Genomic DNA, 12,720 nt, shown 5'->3' on the forward strand with positions numbered 1-12,720 from the left:
GGTATGAGGTGCTGTCATCAGGAGGGGAAGGTTTAGCAGGATATAGATCTGGGTCTGCATTTGTAGGAGTCTGCATATTGTAATCATCCCATGGATCTGATGATGGTTCTCCATAAGGGTCATCCCCATCCCCTGTATCAGAATCAGCACCTGGAGAGCCCTGTGGTGTGATGTCCAGAGGATCTGCACTTCTGAAGGTGGTATCATAGGTACTCGTGAAGAGGGTGGAGGGGTATGAGCAACAGAGGACTAGTAGCCATGTCCTCCTTGTTTTTAGGAGGGATTTTATGTCCAGTGTCTAGCTTTCTTTTGGAGGATGGTATCACTGGTTTTGCTGTAATATGTTTGTGTCTGAATTTATATGCAGTTTCTTCTGTTTTGGATGCAGATTTTGTTGCAGGGTTTCCAGAACTGGCTCCGGAGGCTTTTGAAGGGTATCTTTCGGTTTCAGTGCCGAAAACTTTCGGATACTGAGCTGAATTTGTCTTCCGGGACCGAAGCTTTAGGTACTGAACTCTCTTTAGAGTGCTGTATCTCTACTCTAGCCCGAGCCGGTAGGCTGATGTGCGCTTTCGGTGCCGAGCAGGAGGGCGGGCGCTCAAAGCAGAGTCTCAGTGCCTACCATGGCCGGATGGCAGTGGTGGCCTGGAAGCCTTATGCTTGATGGAAACGGGTTTTGTGGGTGAAGGGGCTTGGGTACTCACGGCACCTTGACCAGATGGAACGTCCTGGGACTCCAGTTCTATCTCCAGCTTGAAATCTGAATATTGGACGGATACAGCCTCTTCCTCCTCCACTTCAGACGCTTCCATTTCTTCCTGTTCGATTTCTTCTGTGAAGATATCGGGGTCTCTTCGATGTTTTGCCGCTGCATTTCTTTCCATCGAGTCTGACGGTCTCGGAGGGTCTTTTTCGAGTGAACTGAGCGACCGGCGTAGCAGTCTTTTTCCTTGAGCCCTGGAGAAAGTCACAAGTTACAGACTTTTTGAAGGTTGGTGCATGGATATTTGGAGTGGCTCCAAAGGTAGAATAGAATGGAGTCTGTTCCATTGGTAGATTACTCGATGTTGGTTTCTCGAGTGGAAGTGAAAGAAACGGGCTAGGTCTGGAAGCCGCAATAGGAGTTTTGTCAATCCAACTGTCAAAGGTTTCTGATTTTCGACAGGCGAAGGATGGGAAAAAGCATTCGAACAATACCGACTCGAGTACAGTGGGTTGTGAACCAAAAGGATCCCGACGAACGGTCTTGAACTGGATTTCAGCAAACCACATCCGAACCTGATGGCAGAAAGAAAACAATCTAACAATGTAGTCGAATCCCATGCGCACTATCACCGAAAAGAGGAGTCACCTTACCTTGTGACTGGAAAAGACTTATTTGAAGAAAATCTACTTGCAAACATCCAGACCCAACACTAGATGGCAGGAGTATGCAAAGCATGTGAATCTACAGCACACATGCCTCAAACTAAAATGTTTTTGATGCAGTCTAGCACCTGGGTGATTCAAAAGATAAGGAATTTGCAGTAGGAAGTATCCGTTGGAAGCTCCCAGTAGTGTAAGGCATATCATTTTCTTGTAGACTGTGCACAGCCACGCAGTATTTACTGCGCAAGAGACTGTCCTATGGAGTCCGGAATCCTCTCTCCCCACTATATAATCTGTTCTCTCACTGCTGCAGGACTCATCCTTTTCTCCAAGACAGAAAACAGACAACGTTTAAGAAAAGCAAACTTTATATTAAGTTATCAGATCCCTAGAACACTGAACATAGTGGTTAAATAAAAACCCCGAGATCTCCCACAGGGGGATATTGTTAAAATATTACAAATAAACTCATAAAGGGCTTGCAAATCTTTTAGACTTAGTACAAAATTAGAATTCCCCATCCATCAGCTCCCATGTGGGCCTCGGCTTACCAGCCGAGAAAGCACTCCATCAACGCTTGCAACATAGCAATTACCCACAAGCAGTGTCCTGACCCGACACTTCCAATGTCCATAACAAGGGTGTGTAGAAGAGTTAGGAGCATTTTGATGGAGAGTGAGGGCTGGTGGCTCTCCTCCAAGCTGCAGCCAGGCACACTGTTATTACAACACTTTGCTTCTGCTCCATCATGCAAAGAGGGGAGGACTTGAAGGCATGTCTTAAAATAGTGATGTTTTTCTTAAACAGAAGGGTGCCTATGCTCTTCCCTCTTGCACATCAGCTACTGTCCAGTCCAACATTGGCACACAAGTGCTCACCGCCACCATTAGCAAAGCATCCGGAGACAGCAGCTTCCTATCGAGCAGGTGGAGGAATGTTACTCTGTCCGACTAACTCTCCGCTGACCCAGGCTCAAAGGATGAAAGGCGGACGTCCCCAAGAGCAGATGCAGGTGCTGTGGGATGGAGGAGCAGAGTCTCGGGCACAGGAACCAGTTTTAAACCTGATACACTACCTCTTCTGAAGATTAATAGAATCTAGTAGCTGGACTATGACTATCTCAACCTGATGCAGTGCCAGGAATGTTACAATTCATTAATGAAGCTAATCTAACCCAGCATCTGACACTCCAAGACCAGCTTGCCTTAGTGAAATGATCATTCTATACCCCACAAATCTTGTTTTGACCTCGTCTCAGGAGGATTTCAACGACCCAGTGCCAGTCACCACATGCCCGAGTGGACCGAGCACCAGAACCATCGAAGGCTCAACCTGACCTGGCATGCCCACACCATCGATGAGAGCCAGGCCAGTCTGAGTCTTAAATGGACCCCCGCCAACCTCACTTACCACTCAATCCAGTTACTGTTCACAGGTGCAATGAGGTACACAGGAACACCCCAAGCAATGTGTCTATACAGACTGAGTGCACTGAAATAACCTGGTGGAATTCTATCAAAGGCGGAACCCCACTAATGCTCCCAGCCTTACTTCTCTTCCTTGCTTCCCCAGTACCTTTAATCCCCTGTCCATGGTTACGATTAGTTTTTCATTTCATTTTTCTTGAACACGGAATCAGTCTAATGAAATTTGAGCTTTGCAGTTTTGTTGCAAACTGTGGCTGCCCTAATGTCCAGATCTGACCAGCGTCCCTGGAAGAAATGCCAGAACATCCTTAAAGCCTGCAAGAGCTTGTGAACCACCCAAGGTTGAGCATAGTGGACAGGTCCACTCCAGGCCAGAAAGCGGCCTGATAAATAATGGTATGCTGTGGGAGAGCGACAAATTTGCAACGGCATCCAGTTTTCAGCAGGAGTCCTCAACCAGAAAGAGCATTTGTGAAGCATCTCGTCCACACCAGATCAGAGTGAGTTTGTGCTGGGACAGTCACCTCCCCCTCTCTGGAATGCAGCCTGATGCCTTGCTTGGAGAGTTCAGATACCAAGGTCCAATTTGGTCATCTCCGACAGTTTGTGGCAGGTAGGGGTGCTCAGACCTCGCTCTCCGTGGCCGGCCTGGGCTCCTGCTGCTTCCAGCCAGTGTCGGGCAGCGAGCTGCGCCGGTCAGGCGTGGGGACCAGGCTGACGCTGCTGCTCTCAGACTGCTCCTCTTGCAGCAGCTGCTCTGTCTCGGTGTTGTCCAGGGAGCCTGTGCTAGCTTGGATGGACACAGTGTCCGTCTTGATGCACACATGGTCGCGCAGGATGCTGCCGCGTGATGGCTTGATCTGCTTCAGGTCATCCCACTCCGAGTCGCCATCCGACAGCAGGCAGATGCCCTCCACGATGCGAATCTTCTCTTTCGTGTAGATGTTTTCGGACGCGGCCTAAGAGATGAGAATGCAAAAACAAGATTAGGATAGTCTAGTGCTGCTTAACTCTTTCACAGTTAATGATCAATATGTTGATTTGAAAACCAGAATCAGACATGCAAGGCTCCTAAGAAGGGCAGAGTTGCTTCACTGAGGCTGAGTTAGAACGGCTCTTGGTTGCCCTGCCTGTCCTTGGTCGTCGCGCTGTTTTTCACCCACTGCAGTCACTCTGGCATTACTGTCGTGACATATCGGGGCTGGGTTCCAGGCAGATGAAGCGGGCCCAGCTGCCTTTCCCCTGCCACAGACGAGGAGGGTCCCATGACCAGGTCACAAGCTGCCCGCGCTGGGATCTATGCTGCCTTCTCTCATAATGGAGGTGTCCCTGGAAAATCAGCGGGTGCGGAGCACCTGCCTGACCACGCCTGGTCAATGGGAAGATATATTCTGCCCCCATCGATAATTACAGTATCCACTGAGACCCCTGGTAATGGTCATTCAGGGGCAGAGAAATAATGGCCCTTTTAATGGGCCACTCATAATGTATTAAAGTCCCCTTTTTTATGGCTGCTCCACCAGTTTGCCCCCAAATACTACTGAGACCCCCAGTAATGGTAATTTCAGGGCAGAGAAGTAGTGAGTTCCATTACTGACCACTCATCACGAGGGCCCAAACAGCTAGAGTGCACATGGACTACAGATACTGCGCCCCCTGGCCCTCAGGGGCCCCCCTTGTTACATTTCTGATACCAAAAGACACATGTAAAGTCCCCAAGACATGGATTCTACTTTTCTTTGGGTGGTGGGTTTTTGGGCATCCGATTGGGTGCATCACACACATTCCTGGGCAAAAACACGACATGCAATCTGTGCGTACCGGGCCCAACAGATGTTCAGTAGTTGATCTGGTCCTCCCACTCGGAGTCACCACCCGAGTGCAGGCTGAGATCAGAGACCCGAACACCTCTACACTTCCCAGAGTGGAGCACCCCTCACGAGAGAAAACTGACCCAAGGGCCCAGTGTTGCACTAAAATATGGCATTTAGTGCAAAGTTTCTATCAAGCTGTTTTCGGGTTAATTCCCTTGCACAGTAGGTGCTGAGCACTTCTAGGTTTTGTTGTTTATCTCTATTTAACATGAGGAACATCCTACTTACTTACACTGAAGTATTTTTCTTTTATTGAATAAATTGCTGACAGGACATTCAAATTAAGAGGCTGATTTAGATCTTGGCGGACGGGTGACTCCGTCACAACGGTGACGGATAGCCCGTCCGTCAAATATTAATCCCATAGTATATAATGGTATTTATATTTCAGCGGAAGGGATAAACTTTCACGGTTGTGATGGAGTAACCCATCTTCCAAGATATAAATCTGGCCCGGCGTGCTATCACCTGTGCACACTATTGCCAAGTATCTAACTGCACACCACCTACCAGGGGAAGAATCCACTGCTGGATCCCCCCACGGTGTACCCGGTCCAGAGTATCTGAAGTCACACTACATACCAGCCCCTGGGGTAAGCCTCAACTGCAGTATTGCCACCTGTGTGCTCTATTGCATAGTATTGAACGGTATGCCACACACCACCTTCTGGAGTAAGCGTCGACTGGAGGAGTGCCACCTGTGTGCTCTATTTCATAGTAACACGGTATCCCAAACACCACCTCCATGAGTAAGCGTCGACTGCAGGAGTGTCACCAGTGTGCGCTATTGCATAGTAACACGGTATCCCAAACACCACCTCCATGAGTAAGCGTCGACTGCAGGAGTGTCACCTGTGTGCGCTATTGCATAGTAACACGGTATCCCACACACCACCTCCATGAGTAAGCGTCGACTGCAGGAGTGCCACCTGTGTGCTCTATTGCATAGAATCGAACGGTATCCCAAACACCACCTCCATGAGTAAGCGTCGACTGCAGGAGTGTCACCTGTGTGCGCTATTGCATAGTAACACGGTATCCCACACACCACCTCCATGAGTAAGCGTCGACTGCAGGAGTGCCACCTGTGTGCTCTATTGCATAGAATCGAACGGTATCCCAAACACCACCTCCATGAGTAAGCGTCGACTGCAGGAGTGTCACCTGTGTGCGCTATTGCATAGTAACACGGTATCCCACACACCACCTCCATGAGTAAGCGTCGACTGCAGGAGTGCCACCTGTGTGCTCTATTGCATAGTATCGAACAGCATCCCACACACCACCTCCATGAGTAAGCGTCGACTGCAGGAGTGTCACCTGTGTGCGCTATTGCATAGTAACACGGTATCCCACACACCACCTCCATGAGTAAGCATCGACTGCAGGAGTGCCACCTGTGTGCTCTATTGCATAGTATAGAACGGTATCCCAAACACCACCTCCATGAGTAAGCGTCGACTGCAGGAGTGTCACCTGTGTGCTCTATTGCATAGTATCAAATGGTATCCCACACACCACCTCCATGAGTAAGCGTCGACTGCAGGAGTGTCACCTGTGTGCGCTATTGCATAGTAACACGGTATCCCACACACCACCTCCATGAGTAAGCGTCGACTGGAGGAGTGCCACCTGTGTGCTCTATTGCATAGTATCGAACGGTATCCCACACACCACCTCTATGAGTAAGCGTCAACTGCAGGAGTGCAACCAGTGTCCTCTATTGCATAGTATCGAATGGTATCCCACACACCACCTCCATGAGTAAGCGTCGACTGCAGGAGTGCCACCTGTACTCTATTGCATAGTAACAAATGGTATCCCACACACCACCTCCATGACTAAGCGTAGACTGCAGGAGTGCCACCTGTACTCTATTGCATAGTATCGAACGGTATCCCACACACCACCTCCATGAGTAAGCGTCGACTGCAGAAGTGCCACCTGTGTGCTCTATTGCATAGTATCGAATGGTATCCCACACACCACCTCTATAAGTAAGCGTCGACTGCAGAAGTTCCACCTGTGTGCTCTATTGCATAATATCCGACAGTATCCCACACACCACCTCCATGAGTAAGCGTCGACTGCAGGAGTGCCACCTGTGTGCTCTATTGCATAGTATCGAACGGTATCCCACCCACCACCTCCATGAATAAGCGTCGACTGCAGGAGTGCCACCTGTACTCTATTGCATAGTATAGAACGGTATCCCACACACCACCTCCATGAGTAAGCGTCGACTGCAGGAGTGCCACCTGTGTGCTCTATTGCATAGTATCAAACGGTATCCCACACACCACCACTATGAGTACGCGTCAACTGCAGGAGTGCAACCAGTGTCCTCTATTGCATAGTATTGAACGGTATCCCACACACCACCTCCATGAGTAAGCATCGACTGCAGGAGTGCCACCTGTACTCTATTGCATAGTATCGAACGGTATCCCACACACCACCTCCATGAGTAAGTGTTGACTGCAGGAGTGCCACCTGTGTGCTCTATTGCATAGTAACACGGTATCCCACACACCACCTCCATGAGTAAGCATCGACTGCAGGAGTGCCACCTGTACTCTATTGCATAGTATCGAACGGTATCCCACACACCACCTCCATGAGTAAGTGTCGACTGCAGGAGTGCCACCTGTGTGCTCTATTGCATAGTATTGAACGGTATCCAACACACCACCTCCATGAATAAGAGTTGACTACAGGAGTGCCATCTGTGTGCTCTATTGCATTGAATCGAACGGTATCCCACACACCACCTCCAAGAGTAAGCGTCGACTGCAGGAATGCCACCTGTGTGCTCTATTGCATAGTATCAAACGGTATCCCACACACCACCTCTATGAGTAAGCGTCAACTGCAGGAGTGCAACCAGTGTCCTCTATTGCATAGTATTGAACGGTATCCCACACACAACCTCCATGAGTAAGCGTCGACTGCAGGAGTGCCACCTGTGTGCTCTATGGCATAGTATTGAACGGTATCCAACACACCAACTCCATGGATAAGAGTTGACTACAGGAGTGCCATCTGTGTGCTCTATTGCATAGTAACAAACGGTATCCCACACACCACCTCCATGAGTAAGCATCGACTGCAGGAGTGCCACCTGTACTCTATTGCATAGTATCGAACGGTATCCCACACACCACCTCCATGAGCAAGCGTCGACTGCAGGAGTGCCACCTGTGTGCTCTATTGCATAGTATCAAACGGTATCCCACACACCACCTCTATGAGTAAGCGTCAACTGCAGGAGTGCAACCAGTGTCCTCTATTGCATAGTATCGAGTGGTATCCCACACACCACCTCCATGAGTAAGCGTCGACTGCAGGAGTGCCACCTGTACTCTATTGCATAGTAACAAATGGTATCCCACACACCACCTCCATGACTAAGCGTCGACTGCAGGAGTGCCACCTGTACTCTATTGCATAGTATCGAACGGTATCCCACACACCACCTCCATGAGTAAGCGTTGACTGCAGAAGTGCCACCTGTGTGCTCTATTGCATAGTATTGAACGGTATCCCACACACCACCTCCATGAGTAAGCGTTGACTGCAGGAGTGCCACCTGTGTGCTCTATTGCATAGTATTGAACGGTGTCCAAAAACACCGCCTCCATGAGTAAGCGTCGACTGCAGGAGTGCCACCCATGTGCTCTATTGCATAGTATCGAACGGTATCCCACCCACCACCTCTTGGAGTAAGTATTGACTGCTGGACCAAACTACTCAGAATCAAATGCTAAAAGGGAGTATACTCAAGTTTTCTATTACCTGGAGTGCAGCAGGAATGCGGCCCCAAGAACCCATTACTAATTGTCATTGTTTGTTACAAGTCACAGCCAGTAGTCTCTGACTGCCTGGAGGATCCCAAATACAGGCTTCACCTGTCACAAGTGAGAAGCAGGCAAGAGATAATTATTTATTTTATTTATTTTATTTTAAGGTTTTATAGAGCGCGTAGTAACCCTAGAGCATCCCAGCGCTAGTGTACCCCCGCATATTATCATGGTGGCACCTGATTCACAATCTTTTAAATGTACGTTTGTATGTATAGTTTATTTGTAGAGCTCATTTACCAGGTTCATCATCAAGTTTGAATTCATTATTATGCCTAAGGGCCTGAATTAGAGTTCGGCTGATTGAATACTCAGTCACATTTGTGACAGATATCCCATACGCCTCGTACAAGCGCCATAGGATATAACACACATCAGGTCGAAGGTTTTTACCCTTGCCAGCGGGGTCGGTGCTGACCCTGTAATCGACAGCCATGATTGGAGAGATGACTCTACCAGGAGCCTTACCCAACATCATAGGGTCCGTCTTAGCAGGATTCAATTTAAGAACATTTTTAGGCACCCAGTGGCAAATGAGGGAGAACGTCTGACAGAGACAGGGCTGGATGAGATATTCCTGCTGTCCCTGGGGACTCAGACTGAAAATGAGCTGGGTGATATCCGCATACATACAGAATGACCAGCAGCCCAGCCAAGGGGCCGTGTAGATGTTAAAGAGCAGCAGGGATAAAATAGACCCCTACAGGACTTTGCAAACAGAGGCCTTGAGATTTGAGATGAAATCAGGTCCATCCCACCCCAGACATGACGCTGGCGTTAGAGAGACTCTACCAGAAAAAGCATCTAACAGAGGCTTCTCAACGCAGATTCCTCATCTAATGAACAGATGCATCCCTAGATTGTGGGTCTATGGAATGGCTCAAATTGGGAAATCCTGCAGGACAGATCAGGCGAGGTGTCTGTTTCGCCGGACCTTTCTATTCAAGCACGAATGCTTCGTGAATTCGTGGAGGGAGGTCAACATAGCGACCTGGCAAATGCCCTTGACTGGCACACAGCACGCCAGCTCAGTGGTAGCACCCTTTAATCTGATGGAATGAGTGGATAAGCCTTCTGCGGGCTTCTTCTTGGCCAGCCCATAGCAGATCTTAATGCAGAGTACAATACATCTTGAGATGGCCCTCTTTTGCACTGCTTTGCCTTCCTAAGCACAAGAGAAATTGATGAAAAGCTGGTCGTGCCATCAGTAATATCTGGTTCGGTTCACATAGAAGCTAAGTGCCCATTTAGTGGCAACAAACTATTCTTCCTCCTCGGAGGGTTGAGTTGGAGCATAGAAAGCAGACAGGGTGATGGGTCCCCCTTTGTGGAAGGGTTTGACTACCTTTGGCAGGAAGGGCGTCTTTGTCAGGAGGAACAATTTCTCTGGGAGGAAAGAACTATATGGGAAAAAAATGGGCAATGACTGGCGTCTGCTCACCTACCTGGCTGATGTTATGGCGATAAGAAAACTGTCTTAACGGTAAGATGATAAAGAGAGAACCGGTTCCAGAGTTTGGAGGGAGTGAACATCAAGTAGGTGAGCCCCGAATTAAAGTCCCACTGCGGCATGACAAATGGAGTTCGCAGCAACATATAGACCTGCCACTTCGAAAAAACACATCACAATAGATCACAGAAGAAGGATGGCTGTCGGGTAAATGAAAGAAGCTGGAAGGGCAGAGGTAACCTTTCACTGTTGTCACAACAAGACTTTGCTGGGCCAAAGTCTTGGGAAGGGCACCAGACAACAAACTTCTCGCAGCATCCTGCATAAATCAATTTTGTTTATTGATGCCCGGCTGCCAGGATGACACCAACCAATTTGGGAGGAAGATCAAAAGCCATGCATGGAGGTGTAGACTGTTCAGGACTGGGACCAAAACTCGACCCGTCTGCTGCGGTAGGACGTCTTCCCGAAGTTGCAGCCGATTTGGAGGACATATGCACTCTCCTTGCCAAGTCTGGAACCACTAGGATGACTTGGGCCTGGTCTCTCGCGATCTTTTTGAGTGTTCTGGGAGGAGAGAGAGGGGTGGAAAGGCATTGCAGAGGGAGGACTGCCTTGGGTACTTCACCGCGGAAACAGAGAGCATTCCGGGAGCATTATACATAGCCTCATCAAACTTTGAAAAAGTGTGTACAAATTGTTATACTGGAACCACTGACAGTAGTGCAGTCCGAGCTTAAATTTACTTAGACACAAATATCCCATTAACTGCACACATTGGCCTTCCCTGATTCATAATGTGGTACTGTAAACGGACAGCTAAAGGGTTTGTGGTGCCGGGGGATGGGTCTACTTGTCTCAAGGACAAAATACACATGAAAACTTGCTGTCCTTGACCTCAAACAATACATCCTGGTCATCGGGCAATAGGAATTCAACATCTCTGAAGAGGTCCGCCACCATGCGAATGCCTGCCCAGAAGTCATGTTGAATGAATGGAGCAGAGTGAGGATGGATTGAAGACCACAGCACATAGCTCTTAACCTCTTGAGTGGGCAAAGTAAGGTCTAACACCCTGGCCGCTCTTGCGTTACTGTGGCAAAGGAGGTGGACTCTTCACTGGACATAGGACTAAGGGAAGGCAGGCCAACATCTGGCTAAGTGTCCAGACCACTGGCATCCTGGAGATCATCAAACATCTTTCCATCATCCTCATGCTGGTTGTCTGCATCATAATCAGTATCCCCTGTGTCATATTGTGGGGTACAAGCGTTTAGTTTAGCATAATATTGGGTCCTGGGCAGTGTATTATGGGACAAAACTACTTCTGTGTATCCAGTTTCGGTGGCATCGGTCATGATGTTAAAGGTGGAGCCGGGCGTGGTGCAGAGGGTGTAATTGCAGGTTGTGCAGTGTAGGAGTTGTCGACCCCTGGGAAGGAATCAACCCCTGGGCGAACCTTTGTGCAAGGTCGAGGGGCTCAGTCGAGGACGGAACCCACTGGACGTCCCCTTTTGATCTCTGGGTCCAGGAGGCGCTCCAGAGGGATTCGGTGCTGCACCTAAAACCCCCTCCATGCATACCGTAACTTGATGTAGCTGTTGTGGCTTCGCTGTCAGTTTGGGGAATCGGGAAAACTGAACTAGCATAAGAATCACCTCTGTGTGGGGGGAGGACAACTCCGCTGCACACAGGTGCATGGAGTGTTGTTCAAATCGAAGTATTGGAAGTGGCGGGAAGAGGGAGACACATGCTTGACTTTTTTATTTTTTGTGTCACATCATGTACTGACCTGAGGCCTGGACCTCAGTGACCAATGGTCACTGGAGCAGCCTCGGGAGCGCATCCTTGACTTTGACCGGGACCACCATGACCCCGACCATGAGCACTTTTTGCAATAATATAGTTCGGAACAGCGAGTTTAGCCTGACAGTCGTGAGTGGCCTTTTTTGTTCATCTTAGTGCAGCACCGACACAACGCCAAGACGTATTTGGAGCAGAGGCACCGTGGGCAGATTTGATGTGCCCATTACTGACATTCACCAGGAACTCCAGCATGGGTTTTTTGGGGGTGCTGCAGCACCCATACCGCCAGTGCCGATGAACTATTCTTTACCCATCACCTCCCACAAACAGGCCTGACATCGCCAACCTCTTATCTTTTATATGTTTTCCACCATTGAGGATCACAAATGTTAGCTTTTCAAGAGTCACACTGTTAGGGTGGCAGTCAAACGTGCACGCATGCTGCAGCATATACCTGACCCCAGGAGGTGAACGTGGGGCGGTCACGGTTCAGAAGAGAAAAGGTGAGAGGCTGTCAGAGGGGGAAGAGAACTGCGAGAAGGAAACAGGAAGAGAGACAGATGCCCAAAAAGCAGGTTATAAATCAGCATGAAGAAGGCAGTCACACACTAGATCGGAGAAAATGGGTCACACATCACACCGGGTGGAAAAAGGTTCTTTTACGTCAATGCGGAAAAATTGGGAGTCCCATATCACGCACCATAAAAATTGCCCTCATAAACTATTCTTTATCACACTCTGTACCCTAAAAATGCTGTGTTTCTCTTCCATAACAAACAACTCCTGCACGAAAGCCTCAAGTTTCCCATGGCTTATACAGGTAGATTCATCAAGGGAAATTGCGCTCGCAAAGGGCCAGATTCTGAGAATCTGGCCCTTTGCGAGTGCAATTTTTGCATTTGGGATTCATCATCCCAAATGCAAAATTCGCTAAT

At 48.9% G+C, this 12,720-nt stretch overlaps 1 protein-coding gene across 8 annotated transcripts in view; it reads right to left on the reverse strand.

The window, feature by feature from the left end:
• Positions 1-1,718: 1,718 nt before the first annotated feature.
• LRP4 (LDL receptor related protein 4) overlaps positions 1,719-12,720 on the reverse strand; it is a 356,895-nt gene continuing 345,893 nt past the window's right edge. For 6 of the 8 annotated variants that reach the window (XM_078684435.1, XM_078684436.1, XM_078684434.1 and 3 more), the window contains exon 38: positions 1,719-3,754. In XM_078684435.1, coding sequence (XP_078540561.1) covers positions 3,419-3,754 — 336 coding nt within the window. In that variant the 3' untranslated portion in view covers positions 1,719-3,418. Of the gene's footprint in view, positions 3,755-12,239; positions 12,317-12,720 lie in introns of all 8 variants that reach the window. The other 2 variants (XM_078684438.1, XM_078684437.1) reach the window with 2 other exon arrangements.

Source organism: Lissotriton helveticus, chromosome 3_2, assembly GCF_964261635.1.
Source record: "Lissotriton helveticus chromosome 3_2, aLisHel1.1, whole genome shotgun sequence".
NCBI lineage: Eukaryota > Metazoa > Chordata > Amphibia > Caudata > Salamandridae > Lissotriton > Lissotriton helveticus.